This window comes from Pristiophorus japonicus, chromosome 14, assembly GCF_044704955.1.
Source record: "Pristiophorus japonicus isolate sPriJap1 chromosome 14, sPriJap1.hap1, whole genome shotgun sequence".
NCBI lineage: Eukaryota > Metazoa > Chordata > Chondrichthyes > Pristiophoridae > Pristiophorus > Pristiophorus japonicus.
This window is the reverse complement of record NC_091990.1, coordinates 40,491,612-40,510,264: the sequence shown is the minus strand read 5'-3', so window position 1 is coordinate 40,510,264 and position 18,653 is coordinate 40,491,612. Positions and strand designations below refer to the sequence as shown.

The 18,653-nt window shown below is 44.3% G+C and overlaps 1 protein-coding gene across 1 annotated transcript in view; it reads left to right on the top strand.

The window, feature by feature from the left end:
* Nucleotides 1-233: 233 nt before the first annotated feature.
* LOC139279381 (disks large-associated protein 2-like) overlaps nt 234-18,653 on the top strand; it is a 125,962-nt gene continuing 107,542 nt past the window's right edge. The window contains exon 1 of the mRNA XM_070898506.1: nt 234-1,280. Coding sequence (XP_070754607.1) covers nt 249-1,280 — 1,032 coding nt within the window. The 5' untranslated portion in view covers nt 234-248. The remainder of the gene's footprint in view (nt 1,281-18,653) is intronic.

Here is an 18,653-nt window from a genome sequence, read left to right as displayed (position 1 = left end):
AATTGTTCATTAAACCTGGCCCTTGAGATCCCATTTGTAGATCTGTTTGTTAAACTGCAAAGATTACAATAGCTTAATGTTTTGATGTGTTTCTGTCAGTTTAATTTGGCTGCTTTACTGAAGATTCAAGAATTGCATTCCTCATTTTTTTTAAAATCGCTAGTATTTTTGATTCTTTGCAGATGACGAGGCCGGCTATTCAGCACTATCCTAAAGAATGAAGACGGAGTCCGTTCTGTATTAACACAATGAAGGGATACAATGGAAGTCGTAGCCAGTCGCAGCACTCTTCTGTGCACACATGCCACTGTATGCCTGAGGACTGTGATAATTCCCATGAATACTTACACCACAGTCAAGATCCTAGGCAATCGTATTTGGTTAGTCCGACAGAATCCTGTTCGATGGACCATCACTACTGCTTGTCCAGGAGTACCATGCCCTCTGAATGTGCTGCAGCACCGATTAGCATGACTGAGCAGATGTCCTCCAGCAGTACGTTTCCGAGGATGCACCATAACCCACAGTACGAATCTTGCGATGACTGCATGGCTGCCACCCACACCGCCAGCAAGATCAATCGGCTCCCTGCCAACCTGCTAGACCAGTTTGAGAAGCAGTTGCCTCTGCACCACGACGGGTTCCACACACTGCAGTACCAGCGGGCAAGTTCGGCTGAGCAGCGAAGTGAGAGTCCCAGCCGAATTCGGCACCTGGTTCACTCTGTGCAGAAGCTTTTCGCCAAGTCACACTCTCTGGAAGCCCCTTCAAAAGGAAACATAAACGGCACTAAGATGGAGGGAAGAGCTGGGGACAGCTACCACCACCATCAACACCACCAGCACCATCAGCACCACCACCAGTCAAGGTCAGCAAAAAGGAGCAAAAGCAAGGAGCGCAAATCTGACTCTAAGCACAGAGCTAAGATGACTGGCTGGTGGAGCTCAGATGACAACCTCGACAGTGACAGCAGTTATATGGTGGCTGCTGGAGCCAGTAGGCACTCTATGGAACCGGCCACCCAGTACTGTACAGAACCCATTGAAAGTGCCTTCAGAGATCTGACCCTGAAGAGTTTAAAAAGCAGCAGCGAGGGGAAATGTTTAGCATGTGCGGCTATGCCAATATTGGCTGACTCACACCACATGAAAAGAAGTGTGTGGTCCACCATGACGGTAAGCCAGGCCAGAGAGGCCTATCCGAGCTCGGGCTTGAACCAAGACAAACCTTCAATGCTTCAGGATACCAAGGCACAAGAAAGGGCTTATCATTATCTTCAGGTAGGTGTTAAAATATAATTGTCAGTGCTAGAAGCGAACTGGTTCATCAACACACAAATACCATGAATGTTTTCGGCATCATTCGAAGGCATTGCTTTCCAGCTCTGCATTTCTTGTATGACTTCCCTCAAATTTGTTTTCATTATCATAAGAATGGAGGTGTACTCAACCTGATTTGACTTTTGGAACCTTCCTAGTTATGAATACTGCACTAAATCAGACACACCATTTTTTGAGAATTTTATGTATTCTTCAGGAACCTCTACTGTATGTCATAGGTGGGATAGGGTAACACCAAATCGGGATGGAAATTCCTGTTCGGAAGCGAACATGAATCTCTTCTTTTCAAACAATGGTATTTACTACCTAGAATTGGAGGCCTTCCTACAATTAATGCCACAGTGGGATCATCTCGAATAGTTGTTGTGAGATTACAATTCAGGGATTGATTTCTATTCTGTTGCAACATAAAAATACATATGAAACACAGATATTTTCTATGATGCAAATCTGTGGAGCTATTCCATTATCAGCAACCACCACCACCCCTATTTACAGCTGCACACTATCTTTCCCATTGGCCCCAAAAGAGGATACACTATCTGTACTGAGATAACAATGTTTATTAGTAACAGGCCTGTCACAACGGGACACTATCTAGAGGAATGTGGAATATTTGATACCATCCAACAAACAGACCTGCGAAGTTCTGACACACCAGTATCAATATATTGAAATAGATTGATCAATCTGTATTTGCCTGTGGAAAAATGGTCCTTTACACTGTGGAATTAGATAAACATAGCAGACAAAATGCACAGTATATCAAACATACAATTAAAAAAAATGACCTATTGAATTCTATGACTTGACAAAGGGAATTATATTGATATGAAATTAGGTGGAATTAATTCATCACTTACTACTTAAATATTGCATACATACTGCTGTGTGCAGTCAAATTACATTTAATTTACAGCTTAAATGTTGCATATATTTGTTTAAATATTGCATACATGCTGCATTGTGCAGTAAAATTCATTTTATCTTCTCATTGACAAAGAGAGGCCAAGGAAATTGTGCTTTACTCCGAGTACATTCACATATACACCAGACTCCAATTTAGAAAATATGCATGAATGAATCAGCTAAAAAGTCAAAAAGTTGCTTACCTCAGTGTGGATAATGAAAAAGGAGAAAATATTCATATCCCTTTCCTGCATTAATATAGAAACAGAAAAAATAGGTGCAGGAGCAGGCCATTCGGCCCTTCGAGCCTGCACCAACATTCAATATGATCATGGCTGATCATGCAACTTCAGTACCCCACTCCTGCCTTCTCTCCATACCCACGATCCCTTTAGCCGTAAGGGCCACATCTAACTCCCTTTTGAATATATCCAACGAACAAGACTCAACAATTTTCTGTGGTAGAGAATTCCACAGGTTCACAATTCTCTGGGTGAAAAAGTTTCTCCTCATCTCGGTCCTATATGGCTTACCCCTTATCCTTAGACTGTGATCCCTGGTTCTGGACTTCCCCAACATCGGGAACATTCTTCCTGCATCTAACCTGTCCAATCCTAGAATGTTATATGCTTCTATGAGATCCCCTCTCATTCTTCTAAATTCCAGTGAATACAAGCCTAGTCGATCCAGTCTTTCTTCATATGTCAGTCCTGCCATCCCAGGAACCAGTCTGGTGAACCTTCGCTGCACTCCCTCAATAGCAAGAAACTAGAAACATAGAAACATAGGAAATAGGTGCAGGAGTAGGCCATTCGGCCCTTCGAGCCTGCACCACCATTCAATAAGATCATGGCTGATCATTCACCTCAGTACCCCCTTCCTACTTTCTCTCCATATCCCTTGATCCCTTTAGCCGTAAGGGCCATATCTAACTCCCTCTTGAATATATCCAATGAACTGGCATCAACAACTCTCTGCAGTAGGGAATGTCCTTCCTCAGATTAGGATACCAAAACTGAACACAATACTCAAGGTGAGGCCTCACCAAGGCCCTTTCAACTGCAATAAGACCACCCTGCTCCTATACTCAAATCCTCTCGCTATGAAGGCCAACATGCCATTTGTTTTCTTTACTGCCTGCTGTACCTGCATGCCTACTTTCAATGACTGATGTACCATGACACCCAGGTCTCGTTGCACCTCCCCTTTTATTAATCTGTCACCATTCAGATAATAATCCTGTTTTTGCCACCAAAGTGGATAACCTCACATTTATCGACATTATACTGCATCTGCCATGCATTTGCCCACTCACCTAACCTTCCCAAGTCACCCTGCAGCCTCTTAGCATCCTCCTCACAGCTTACACTGCCACCCAGCTTAGTGTCATCTGCAAACTTGGAGATATTACATTCAATTCCTTTGTCTAAATCATTAATGTATATTGTAAATAGCTGGGGTCCCAGCACTGAACCTTGCGGTACCCCACTCGTCACTGCCTGCCATTCTGAAAAGGACCCGTTTATTCCCACTCTTTGCTTCCTGTCTGCCAACCAGTTCTTTATCCATGACAATACGTTACCCCCAATCCCATGTGCATTAATTTTGCACACTAATCTCTTGTGTGGGACCTTGTCGAAAGCCTTTTGAAAGTCCAAATACACCACATCCACTTGTTCTCCCTTATCCACTCTACTAGTAACATCCTCAAAAAATTCTAGAAGATTTGTCAAGCATGATTTCCCTTTCATAGATACATGCTGACTTGGACCGATCCTAACACAGCTTTTCAAATGCGCTGCTATCTTTAATAATTGATTCCAGCATTTTCCCCACTACTGATGTCAGGCTAACCGGTCTATAATTCTCTGTTTTCTCTCTCCCTCCTTTTTTAAAAAATGGGGTTACATTAGCTACCTTCCAATCCATAGGAACTGATCCAGAGTCCATGGAATGTTGGAAAATGACCACCAATGCATCCACTATTTCTAGGGCCACTTCCTTAAGTACTCTGGGATGCAGACTATCAGGCCCTGGGGATTTATCGGCCTTCAATCCCATCAATTTCCCTAATACCATTTCCTGACCAATAAGGATTTCTCTCAGTTCCCTCAGTTCCTCCTTCTCGCTAGACCCTCGGTCCCCTAGTATTTTTGGGAGGTTATTCGTGTCTTCATTAGTGAAGACAGAACCAAAGTATTTGTTCAATTGCCTGCCATTTCCTGTTCCCCATTATGAATTCACCTGATTCTGACTGCAAGAGACCTACATTAGTCTTTACTAATCTTTTTCTCTTCACATATCTATAGAAGCTTTTGCAGTCAGTTTTTATGTTCCCAGTAAGTTTACTCTCATACTCTATTTTCCCCCTCCTAATTAAATCCTTAGTCCTCCTCTGCTGAATTCTAAATTTCTCCCAGTCCTCAGGTTTGCTACTTTTTCTCGCCAATTTATATGCCTCTTCCTTGGATTTAACACTATTCCTAATTTCCTTTGTTAGGCATGGTTGAGCCACCTTCCCCATTTTATTTTTACGCCAGACAGAGATGTACAATTGTTGTAGTTCATCCATGTGATTTTTAAATGTCTGCCATTGCCTATCTACCATCAACCCTTTAAGTATCATTCGCCAGTCTATCTTAGCCAATTCACGTCTCATACCATCGAAGTTACCTTTCTTTAATTTCAGGACTCTAGTCTCTGAATTAACAGTATCACTCTCCATTTTAATGAAGAATTCTACCATATTATGGTCACTCTTCCCCAAGGGCCTCGCATGACAAGATTGCTAATTAATCCTCTCTCATTACACAAGTCCCAGTCTCGGATGGCCTGCTCTCTAGTTGGTTCCTCGACATATTGGTCTAGAAAACCATCCCTTATACACTCCAGGAAATCCTCCTCCACAGTATTGCTACCAGTTTGGTTAGCCCAATCTATATGTAGATTAAAGTCACCCATGATGACTGCTGTATCTTTATTGCATGCATCCCTAATTTCCTGTTTGATGCCATCCCCAACCTCACTATTACTGTTTGGTTATCTGTACACAACTTCCACTAATGTTTTCTGCCCTTTGGTGTTTCGCAGCTCTACTCATAAAGATTCCACATCATCCAAGTTAATGTCCTTCCTTACTATTGCGTTATACAGGATACATTATAAATGATATATGCAATGTTGTTTCCAGTTGCATTTATATTGTATCTTCAATGTAGAAAAATGCCTCAAGGCACTTCAGAGAGGCAAAGGAAGAAATTGGATACCAAGCCAAGAAGGGATCATTAGAAGGTTCACCAAAAGCTTGATAAAGGAAGTGGTTATTAAGGAAGGTCTTAACAGAGGAGGGAGAAGTGGAGGGGATTAAGCAGGGAAGTTTAGAATGTGGGGAACTGAAGGCATGGCTACCAACGGTAGATCAAAGGGACGGAAGATACACAAGAAGCCAGAATCAGAGAACTTTTTGAGCGATCATGAAAGGCGAGATCTTGAAGGGATTTCAACATAAAGATGTCGGTGCCGAAATTGCCCTTTTCGATAAGGCCTCTGACCACCGGAAAGTGATGGCTATGGGCAGTGCGGAATGGCCACCAGTTCTCCATGGAGGGGCCGCCATTTTAGAAATTGCCCTTCCTCAGGAGCGGAGCGGTGTCCAGGACCGCGGTATGCATGCGCCGACCCTTTACAGTCTGGCGGGGACCCTCTCGCAAAATTGCCCCTTACCCGAAATTACCCCTTACCCAAAATTGCCCCACCACTGGCCGATGTCCCCGACACCCTTTACTGTTAATGCGCTCTATATGAAGTGGCAGGACGGCCGGCCTTAAAGGGGAGGGTGCACTGTTGCAGCCGGCGCCCCATTTTGAGTGCCAGGCCGCTGGCCTGGCCAAAACCCTCCCTGATGTCCCAGTGGACCTAACTAAAATGAATTTAGAGTTTGCAGTGGCTCTCTCCTTTAACTGAATCGAAGAGATATTGTGACGCACCAGCGAGATAACGTCATCCGTGTGGCGCTGATGACTGACAGCTGCGGACACTGTCCCGCCCCCACTTCTGCCCCGCTAGTGACGGCCACTGCGCTCGACTCCCACTTCTGCCCCCATGATGATCCACTTCCACCCTGCTGGGGAAAAAAACTCCGAGGAGCTGAGTTTCATCGGATAGGTCGTCGCATCCATTGCAGCGGCCAGAACACTTCAAAAACGGTAGGTGCGCCCCGTTTCCGGCAGAGGGCAATTTCTACCCCGAGAATTTTTAATTTAAGGCTTTAAGGGCCTGTGAGATAATGTAGACCACCAAGGTCAGGGGTAATGAATGAGTCGGACTTGGTGCGGGATAGAATTTGCTAAAATCTCTAGAGGGTGAAGGATGGGAAAGTGACAATGAGAGTATTTGAATAATTGAGTCTGAGGGTGAAAAAGGCACAGATGAGATTTGTAGCGACATACGCACTGAATGAAGCAGGGGCGTCAGCAAGCAGTGTTACAGAGAGGAAGTAGGCGGCCTTTGTGGTGGAGAGGATATCGAGTCAGAAGCTCAGCTTAGAGTCATATAGGATGCTTGGATTATGAATAGTCTGGTTCAACCTGAGACAGTGGCTCAGAGGAGAATGGAATTGGTGGCAAGGGTGTGGAACTAAGGATGATGGCTTTGGTCTTGAGAACAGGAGAGAGAGTGGAGAGCACCAGTTCCAACTGTCACAGGAGAGAGAGTGGAGCGCACCAGTTCAAACTGTCACAGGATGGGAGAGTGGGAGTAACCAGTTCAAACTGTCACAGGATGGGAGAGTGGAGAGCACCAGTTTAAACTGTCACAGGAGCATCCAGTTGTGCCCCGGTAACTGCCCCTAAAGGAAGTGGAGTGTGGGAAATTGCACTCCATTTCCATTGAGGGGTGGTAAGGCCAATTCTGCGTCGGGAGCAGGACTTCCACGCTGGGAGCTAAAATTCCCTGCCCCAGAAGGTTACCGCCCCCAAGATGGGAGCCTGTGCGGGGAGTCAGAGGGAAGTTGAGGGGAGACGGGGGCGGGGGATGGAGGGGAGAGTGGTGGAGGTGGGGGGGGGCAGAGAAACCCAGGGCGGGGAACGGGAGGGGCCACATTGCAGCGGAGGTCTGGGGGGGGGCGAATTGTGTTGGAGGGGCGGGCCTGGGGGCTCTGTGCCTCGGTGTGGGGAGGGTTCAGAGTGGGGTGGACGGGTTGACTGCGTAGATGGCGGTTGGTGGATGTGGTGTGGTTGGCGTCGCGGGGGCGTGGCTCAGGGGTGGCCGGGGCTGGGGGCTCGACATCTGGGGGTGTTCGGCATTTGGGAAGGATTCGGATGGGGCGGGTTGGGTGCGGGGGGAATGTTCCTGGTGTTGGGTGGGTCTGGAGCTGGGGGTGGGGGGCACGGTCTTGGGATGGGGGTGGGCTGTTTGGGGCTGGGATGGGGAGAGACTTCTTCACTCAGGGAGTTGTTGGCCTGTGGGGTTCCCTGCCGCGGAGAGTTGTTGATGCCAGTTCATTGGATGTGTTCGGGAGGGAGTTGGATGTGGTCCTTGCGGCTGGGGGGGTCGGGGGGTGTGGAGGGGGCGTGGGGGGGAGGTGCTGGGGTGGGTGATCAGCCATGATCTTGTTGAATGGTGGTGCAGGCTCGAATGGCTGAATGGCCTACTCCTGCACCTATTTTCTATGTTTCTATGTTTCTTCCCAATGTTTTAGTTTGGCGGATATTGCAGCTTATCCAAGACTGGATGTCAGACACATGGTCTGATAATGTAGAGGAGTTGGGAATCAAATTTTCCAGGCTACTTGACATTTTGAGAAGCCAGACAGAATTGAAAAGGGGGGAGGGATAGCCCTGATAATAAAGGATAACATAAGGACAATATTGAGAAAGGATCTTGGGTCAGCCGATCAGGAAGTAGAATCAGTATGGGTGGAGATAAGAAATAACAAGGGATAGAAAACACTGATTTGATTCATTTATAAGCCCCCTAACAGTAGCTATATCGTTGGTCAGAGTATTAATCAAGAAATAATAGGAGCTCGTAATAAAGGTAATGCAATAATCATGGGGACATTAATCTTCATATAGACTGGACAAATCAAATTGGCAAAGGTAATCTGGAGGGCAAGTTCATGGAATGCATTCGAGACAGTTTCCTAGAATAATGCATTGTGGAACAAGCTATTTTAGATCTTGTATTGTGTAATGAGACAAGGTTAATTAGTAATTTTATAGTAAAGGATCCTCTGGGAAAGAGTGATCATAATATGTTAGAATTTCGCATTGAGTTTGAGAGTGACATACTTAAATCTGAAACTAGAGACTTAAAACTTAAATAAAGCCAATTACATAGGTTCAAGGAGCGAAATGGGCTAAGGTAGATTGGGAAATTAAATTAAAAGGTATGACGGTCGTTAACCAGTGGCAAACATTTAAAAAAATATTCCAAAATTCTCAACGAATATATAGTCCAGTGAGAAATAAAAAACACCACGGGAAAAGTGAAGCATCCATGGGTAATAAAGAAGTGAAGGATAGTATTAAATTAAAATAAGAGGCTTATAATGTTGCAAAGAACAGTAGTAAGCCTAAGGGTTGGGAGAGCTTTAGAAACCATTAAAGGATGACCAAAAAATTGATAACGGGAGAAAATAGAATACGAAAGTAAACTAACAAGCAATATAAAAACAGATTATAAGAGCTTGTACAAGTTTGTTAAAATGATGGGACTAGCAAAAGTAAGCATTGGTTCTTTGGAGGCTGAGACAGGAGAAATTACAGGACTTATATTCTCTGGTCTTTAGAAGAATGAGAGGTGATATTGTATCGTATAAAATTCTTAGAGGGCTTGACAGGGTAGATGCTGAGAGGCTGTTTCTTGGCTGGAGAGTCTAGAACTAGGGATCAGAGTCTCAGGATAAGGGGTCGGCTGTTTAGGACTCAGATGAGGAGAAATGTCTTTATTCAGAGGGTTGTGAATTTTTATAATTCTCTACCCAGAGAGTTGTGGATGCTCTGTCATTGAGTATATTCAAGACTGAGATCGATAGATTCTTTGGCACTAATGGAATCAAGAGCTCTGGGGATAGGGTGGGAAAGTGGAGAAAATGTAGAAGTTCTGCCATGATCTTATTGAATGGCGGAGCAGGCTCGAGGGGCTGTAAGGCCTATTGCTGCTGCTATTTCTTATGTTAAGGATGGATCCTGGGGGGATTCCTAAGGTGACAGTGGGAGTGGGAAGGCATCATTGGTAAAGATTTACATGAACTGATCCTGAAAACGAAGTGCCTATACCTGAAACATTTACTCACCTGTTAGCTCTACAGATGCTGCCTGTTTTTGTTTCAGATTTCCAGCATCTGCAGTTTTTTGCTTTTAGTGATTTATAAGAGTTTGATTTTGAAAATGGCCCAAATTGCAAGTTTCCCTTTTTAACACCAACTGTCGCACATAAGCACATGAAGTATCATTGTTGAATATGCTGCAAGTGAAACCTTTGTCGCGATTTGGGCAAACTTCTTCCTCAGTGGAGCTGTTCCCATGGCTCCTTCCAATCCCAATTTTTCCTTTTAAAAACAACAAAGGTGGAGGATTCATCTGGTCGCTGCGTGTTGTGACATTGTAAATACATCTGAGAAGATTTCCTTTTGCGCTATTTGTGGTGAAGTTGTCAAAATAGTTTAAAAGCAAGTGTGCACCAGTCACATTCCTGGAATGAGGAAATCTTCATGAATATATTTAAGTTGCTACACATTATGGTCAGAGAAATTCTTATCCCAAGTGGATTAAAACAACAACGAAATGGACTGGAAATTTTAGTTTTCTGAGATGGCTTCAAGGGGAAGCTGGTTTCTGGCACTTAACCAATTTCTCGGCCCAAGCTCCTGTTATAGCCACACGTGATAGAAACATAGAAAAATAGGTGCAGGAGTAGGCCATTCGGCCCTTCGAGCCTGCACCGCCATTCAATAAGATCATGGCTGATCATTCCTTCAGTACCCCTTTCCTACTTTCTCTCCATACCCCTTGATCCCTTTAAGCGTAAGAGCCATATCTAACTCCCTCTTGAATATCTCCAGTGAACAATTCTCTGCGGCAGGGAATTCCACAGGTTAACAACTCTCTGAGTGAAGAAGTTTCTCCTCATCTCAGTCATAAATGGCCTACCCCTTATCCTAAGACTATGTCCCCTGGTTCTGGACTTCCCCAACTTCGGGAACATTCTTTCCGCATCTAACCTGTCCAGTCCCGTCAGAATCTTATATGTTTCTATGAGATCCCCTCTCATCCTTCTAAACTCCAGTGAATAAAGGCCCAGTTGATCCAGTCTCTCCTCATATGACAGCCCAGCCATCCCTGGAATCAGTCTGGTGAACCTTCACTGCACTCCCTCAATAGCAAGAATGTCCTTCCAAAACTGAACACAATATTCCAGGTGAGGCCTCACTAAGGCCCTGTACAACTGGAGTAAGACCTCCCTGCTTCCATATTCAAATCCCCTAGCTATGAAGGCCATTTGCCGCCTTCACCGCCTGCTGTACCTGCGTGCCCACTTTCAGTGACTGATGAACCATGACACCCAAATCTCGTTGCACCTCCCCTTTTCCTAGTCTGCCGCCATTCAGATAATATTCTGCCTTCATGTTTTTGCCCCCAAAATGGATAACCTCACATGTATCCACATTATACTGCATCTGCCATGCATTTGCCCACTCACCGAACCTGTCCAAATCACCCTGCAGCCTCTTAGCATCCTCTTCACAGCTCATACCGCCACCCAGTTTAGTGTCATCTGCAAACTTTGAGATATTACTGATACGTCCTTACTATACTCTCTTCCTTCATCCAAATCGTTAATGTATATTGTAAAGAGCTGGGGTCCCAACACTGAGCCCTGCAATACTCCACTAGTCACTGCCTGCCATTCTGAAAAGGACCCGTTTATCCCGACTCTCTGCTTCCTGTCTGCCAACCAGTTTCCTATCCACGTCAGTATATTACCCCCAATACCATGTGCATTGACTTTGCACAACAATCTCTTGTGCGGTACCTTGTCAAAAGCCTTCTGAAAGTCCAAATACACCACATCCACTGGTTCTCCCTTGTCCACTCTACTAGTTACATCCTCAAAAAATTCTAGAAGATTCGTCAAGCATGATTTCCCTTTCATAAATCCATGCTGACTTGGTCCGATCCTGTCACCGCTTTCCAAATACGCTGCTATTTCGTCCTTCATGATCGATTTCAACATTTTCCTCACTACTGATGTCAAGCTAACCAGTCTATAATTATCCGTTTTCTCTCTCCCTCCTTTTTTAAAAAGTGGTGTTACATTAGCTACCCTCCAGTCCATGGGAACTGATCCAGAGTTGATAGACTGTTGGAAAATGATCACCAATGCATCCACTATTTCTAGGGCCACTTCCTTGAGCACTCTGGGATGCAGACGATCAGGACCCAGGGATTTATCAGCCTTCACTCCCATTAATTTCCCTAATACAATTTCCCACTTAATAAGGATATCCTTCAGTTCCTCCTTCTCACTAGACCCACTGTCCCCTAGTACCTTCGGAAGGTTATTTGTATCTTCCTTCGTGAAGACAGAACCGAAGTATTGGTTCAGTTGGTCTGCCATTTCTTTGTTCCCCATTATAATTTCAGCTGAATCCGACTGCAAGGGACCTATGTTTGTCTTTACTAATCTTTTTCTCTTCACATATTTATAGAAGCTTTTGCAGTCAGTTTTTATATTCCCTGCAAGCTTCCTCTCGTACTCTATTTTCCCCCTCTTAATTAAACCCTTAGTCCTCCTCTGTTGAATTCTAAATTTCTCCCAGTCCTCAGGTTTGTTGCTTTTTCTAACCAATTTATATGCCTCTTCCTTGGCTTTAACACTATCCTTAATTTCCTTTGTTAGCCATGGTTGAGCCACCTTCCCAATTTTATTTTTACTCCAGACAGGAATGTACATTTGCTGAAGTTCATCCATGTGATCTTTAAATGTTTGCCATTGCTTATCCACCGTCAACCCTTTTAGTATCGTTTGCCAGTCTATTCTAGCCTCATACCGTCGAAGTTACCTTTCCTTAAGTTCAGGACCCTAGTTTCCGAATTAACTTTGTCACTCTCCATCATAATAAGGAATTCTACCATATTATGGTCACTTTTCCCCAAGGGGCCTCGCACAGCAAGATTGCTAATTAGTCCCTTCTCGTTACACAATACCCAGTCTAGAATGGCCAGCTCCCTGGTTGGTTCCTCGACATATTGGTCTAGAAAACCATCCCTAATGCACTCCAGGAAATCCTCCTCCACCGCATTGCTACCAGTTAGGTTAGCCCAATCAATGTGTAGATTAAAGTCGCCCATGATTACTGCTGTACCTTTATTGCACACATCCCTTATTTCTTGCTTGATGCTGTCCCCAACCTCACTACTACTATTTGGTGGTCAGCCCTTTGGTATTCCGCAGCTCCACCCATAGCGATTCCACATCATCCAGGCTAATGTCCTTCCTTACAATTGCATTGATTTCATCTTTAACCAACAACGCCACCCCGCCTCCTTTTCCTTTCTGTCTATCCTTCCTAAATGCTGAATACCCTTGGATGGTGAGTTCCCAGCCTTGGTCCCCTTGGAGCCATGTCTCCGTGATGCCAATCACATCGTATCCGTTAACTGCTATCTGCACAGTTAATTCATCCACCTTATTCCGAATACTCCTCGCATTGAGGCACAGAGCCTTCAGGTTTTTTTTTAAACACACTTTGCCCCTTTAGAATTTTGCTGTAATCTGGACCTTTTTGTTTTTTGACTTGGGTTTCTCTGCCCTCCACTTTTACTATTCTCCTTTCTTTATTTTGCTTCTGCCTCCTTTTTATTTCCCTCTGTCTCCCTGTATTGGTTTCCATCCCCCTGCCATATTAGTTTAACTCCTCCCCAACAGCACTAGCAAACACTCCCCCTAGGATATTGGTTCTGGTCCTGCCCAGGTGCAGACCGTCCGGTTTGTACTGGTCCCACCTCCCCCAGAACCGGTTCCAATGTCCCAGGATTTTGAATCGCTCCCTTCTGCACCACTCCTCAAGCCACGTATTCATCTGAGCTTTCCTGCGATTCCTACTCTGACTAGCACGTGGCACTGGTAGCAATCCTGAGATTACTACTTTTGAGGTCCTACTTTTTAATTTAGCTCCTAGCTCCCTAAATTCGGCTCGTAGGACCTCATCCCGTTTTTTACCTATGTCATTGGTACCTATATGCACCACAATAACTGGCTGTTCACCCTCTCCTTTCAGAATGTCCTGCACCCTCTCCGAGATATCCTTGACCCTTGCACCAGGGAGGTAACATACCATCCTGGAGTCTTGGTTGCAGCCGCAGAAACATCTATGTCCCAGGAATTTGAATCGCTCCCATCTGCACCACTCCTCAAGCCACGTATTTCCTGGGGGAGGTGGGACCAGTACAAACCGGACGGTCTGCACCTGGGCAGGACCGGAACCAATATCTTAGGGGGAGTGTTTGATAGTGCTGTTGGGGAGGAGTTAAACTAATATGACAGGGGGATGGGAACCTATGCAGGGAGACAGAGGGATGTTTCCTGTGCTTCTAATACTCACAATAGCAACTTTTATTTATATAGCGCCTTTAATGTAGTAAAATGTCAAGCAAAGGAAGATGGTGAGCTAGGAATTCATCTCGGGTGGAGGCACAAAACAGATGGTATGGAATCGGCCTCCCGTTACGTGCAGCACCAGATATTCAATTCCACTGCAGTCAATGTAACTGAGTATCAGGTGCTGCGTATAATTGGCAGCCAATCCCATACCGCCCATTTTGCGCCACCCTCGGACGAATTTCTAGGCCGTTAGCTTTAGTGTGAACTTACTGTCTGAGTTTCTGAAAAGAAAAAACTCTGTAAAAAAATCACAGGAAGCATACGACAGAGCTGAGTGAATTGCAGCCCCCACACCAGCTCATTGTGGGCATTAATCACTGAGAACATTGGAGCATAGAATCAATCCTTACCAAAGATCATTTTTATTGTTTTTAACCCCTTAAAAACATATCTGTTTCCATTTCCCACAATTATTTCCTTGCCACTAAATCATCACAAATCACATTCTCATGCAATTTGAAGAAATGGCAAGTGCAGTCTTCCCAAATCAGATTGATTGATGATCCTCTAGCACTGAGGGAGACACTAAACTGCAGTGCAACAGTCTGAGTGCTTGCATCAGAACTTCAGCAATAACCTGAGAGGAATCGTCCCTGAACAGATCACTGCTCTGTGGACTGAAATTGTTGGCAAAGCTCATTACTTTAATAGGGAACAAAGTGCTTCATTTACAGTTAAAAACCCTCCAGCGCTGTTGTAATATTTATAGTCTGCTCTTAATTTGTTCGTACCAGAAATAGGCACACTCCAGAAGGACAACAAAGTGTATTCCAATCGATCAGTGTGAATAACTGAGGTTCTCAATCAGTCAGTCAGTACAGCAAGTCGCTGAAGTTTCTCACTGCTATATTGTTTTTTTTGTACTTTTGTTATTTTGGTACTAGGAAAGGAATGTTTTTCACATTTTCCAGCCACCATCAATCAGTGCAGATCAACTCCCTCTATCCTACCTTAATAATAAGCCTTAACCTCCTCCCCTGTCACAGTTGAGAATTCCATTTCCCACATCAGCCATTCTTGTGTACTTCATGAGTGAGATTGCTAATTTAGTGCCAGTTTATGCGGATTTCTGTGCAGTTTTGTGATGGGAACTCACATTGTGAACTGGTTTTGGACTGCCTAACCTCTCAGTTTGGACATTTACAGCTGTTAGGGTGAGGCAGTTTAATTCTATCAGTCTGGGCGGGACTTGAACCGAGTGAGAAGAGTTACATAATAGAAGGACACAAGAAAAAGTAAGGACAAGAAATGCCCAGTCAGCCCGTTAAAGCTCATCCAGTTGGTGCCCTAGTTCTTCCATTATAAGATCCAGCAACATTTTGAATATTTCTGAACTATTTGCTTCCACTACCCTGTCAGGCAAATTATTCCAAGTAACGATCACACTTTGAGTGAAGGAGTTCTTCCCAATGTCTGTTTTAAATTTGCTTTCCGCTCAGTTAAAACTTATTTCCATCGATTGTACGGTCCTCACTAAGTTTTACGGAATATTCTGGAACACCCCACTGTGTTAAGCAATGGAAACTAATTGAACCAAGATGGAGGGTTCCTCTGAGCACAATCAGAACAACAATTTATAGCTCACATATTAATACGATCTTGCCACTTTGTAGATCTGTTGCCCATTTTTAAAAATAATTCTACATTTTGCTTAAAACTGTGGAAGATTGTAAAACATTGTTTTCCGGTTATTACTTTGTGATGTGCGGAATTCATGCCAGCCACTTCTGAAAGTAGATATTATAAATATTCTGCGATAAGCTTGGTGACCCAATGTTCTCACGCTCTTCCTCAGCTCATGTTGTGACAGTGAGAAAGATAAGCAGCAACAGCAATCTGTGTGAAGAACTATTGCATTCGCAGCCTATGCAGCGAGCACTGCAATCAACTATAACACTCGACAGGACTCATTATAGATATGGGGGTGGTGAATTTAGTTTGAATACTTGCTGTCCTTATTGCGCTGGTTGGATATGTAATGGCTTTTCACATTAATCGACTGTAACACAGGCTGAGACAGGAGAAATTCTAATGGGAAGTAAGGAAATGCCAGAGAAATTAAACAAATATTTTGTGTCTGTCTTCATGGAAGAAGACACGAAAAACCTCCCGGAAATAGTAGAGCATCAGGGGTCTAGCGAGAAAGAGGAACTGAAAGAAATTAGTATTAGCAAAAGAAATAGTACTGGAGCAATTAATGGGGCTGAAAGCCAATAAATCCCCTGGACCTGATGGCCTACATCGGGCCGAGGAGGCTAGAACCAGGGTTCACAGTCTCAGAATAAGGGGACGGCCATTTAGGACTGAGAAGAGGAGAAGCTTCTTCACTCGGGGGGTAGGGAATCTCTGGCATTCTCTACCCCAGAGGGCTGTGGAGGCTCAGACTTTGAGCATATTCAAGACAGAGATCGACAAATTTTTGGATATTAAGAGAAGATCTCACTGAATGGCGGAGCAGGCTCAAGGGGCCGAATGGCCTACTCCTGCTCCTAATTCTTATGTTCTTACCTTTTTTCCTGTCACAAGGTGACTTGGGGACCAGGCAAAGCAGAGTGCAAGAAAGCTGAAATCAGGTCTGATAACTCAGAAGTGACAAGGCCACAATTGGAACATTTTATGAATGGAGAAAAAACTCGGTATTCATTGTTCCCATTGTATATTCTGTTTATTCCAACTAGCTTTTAATTTTGTGTGGTTTCCCCTGCTGCTTTCTGCTGTTACAACAAAAAGCAGTTGTCACACAAATCAAACCTATAATGCAGCATCTTAACTGTGAAAACCCTAGACTATCTGATCAATGGATATGTGTTATATGATTGCGGAAGGCTTAGAAATTGGATTGTGCCTGAATCGGGCACGATCCTGGGGCTGAGCACATAGCGAGTGCTTCAGAGGCCGGCTGCAGAACTACGGCAAATCGGAAGCCTTACCGCCCCCCCCCCCCCAATAACCCCAACAATTGGCCATGCTGTAACTTTCACAGAGGCCTACCACTGGGCAACAGAAGCGCCTGCCTGAAACAAGAGCTAGGCCTCTTTTCCATGCAAATCGGAGCTCAATGACATAATGAGGACCCCATTGGTAACTGAAAGGGAAACATGGGCAGGGCGAGCAACGCACCCGCTCCACCCATGTGTACTAGCATTCCTGCGAGGAAACAGCCAGAAAATTATTCTTTTTTTTTGTGGAACCAGAAGGAGCATGAGTGTTATTAAAAACATAAGAAATAGAAGCAGGAGTAGGCCATTTGGCCCCTCGAGCCTGCTCCGCCATTCAATAAGATCATGACTGATCTGATCATGGACTCAGCTCCACTTCCCTGTCCGCTCCCCATAATCCTTTACTCCCATATTGCTCAAAAATCTGTCTATCTATGCCTTAAATATATTCAGTGACCCCACCTCCACAGCTGTTTGGGGCAGAGAATTGCATAGATTTACAACCCTCTGAGAGAAGAAATTTCTCCTCATCTCAGTTTTAAATGGGAAGCCCCTTATTCTGAGACAATGTCCCCTAGTTTTAGTTTCCCCTATGAGTGGAAATATCCTCTCTGCATCCACCTTGTCGAGTCCCCTCATTATCTTATATGTTTCAATAAGATCACCTCTCACCTCCTCCCAGCTCCACACAAATACCGCTGATTCCAGCCCACCCCAGCACCACCTCCATGCCCCCTCCCCCACCCCGAGGACTGACCTGCAGGCCTGTGCTGGCGTTCCAGCCGGCTGACATTCCTGAGGCTGAGGACAGATGAGCTGCATCGAGGCGTCCATTTGGTGTCTGCAGTTTGCCCATGAAATTTTAACAAATTCATGGCCTCAAGATCACGGCTGCGTCTTTGCCGCCAGTACAAACGGCCAACCTGCGCGCTCCGCAGGTCAAAGGTCACAATTGACCCCACAATGTTATAAACATACCTTTCTATCACATGGTGTGGAGCCACAGATGGAAACTGAGCGGTCATAATATCGATGGTTATCGATGAGAATAAAACACGTACCTGATTGTAAAGCTCCAGCTGGGAAGCTCAGAAAGTTCTCAAAAAGATGGTGACCTATTCTGGGTTCAGATGGCATCATGAACTATGCGAGTAAATTGCTCATTTTTTCCAACCACACTCCAAACTCCAAGGTAGACTTTCCCAGTTGTTGCTTTACCTCCATTTATTTCCAATTGAAAGTTCTCTGTGTCCGAATGTGCTTGTGCCACTATGTACATCGCAGCAAGTAGTCAATAAAATGGAGCACATCCAAGCTTTTACCTGAACATCCCAGGATCTACATTCACAGCGCGCAAACAATATAAATTTATGTCATGACTGCAATAATAGTCATTTAAAAACAACTAAAATATAGAGTAGATTAGAGATTAGCTGACATGAGTGGATGCATGATGGTTTATGTACAGTATAAACTACAAACAGTTACTTAAAAAGTCATAACAGATGTTTAACATATTTTAGTTTCTGAATTCTAGGGAGGAATGCCAGTGAATTCTGCCATTCAAGATTGGCAGTAGTTATAGTTCAATAGGTTTGAACAGATGTGGTTCTTGGATGAAAACATTAGGTATTCATCGGCTCTGCCTCATAATCCAAAATGCCATGAAGGGAGATATCCGTACATATTGCTGATCTTTCTCAGTCATCCCTTTTATCTCTGTAAAGTCGTTACTCTACAATATGAAACCACACGAGGCACATTCTGGGAATAAGGTCACTCTGTTATTCACAGGACC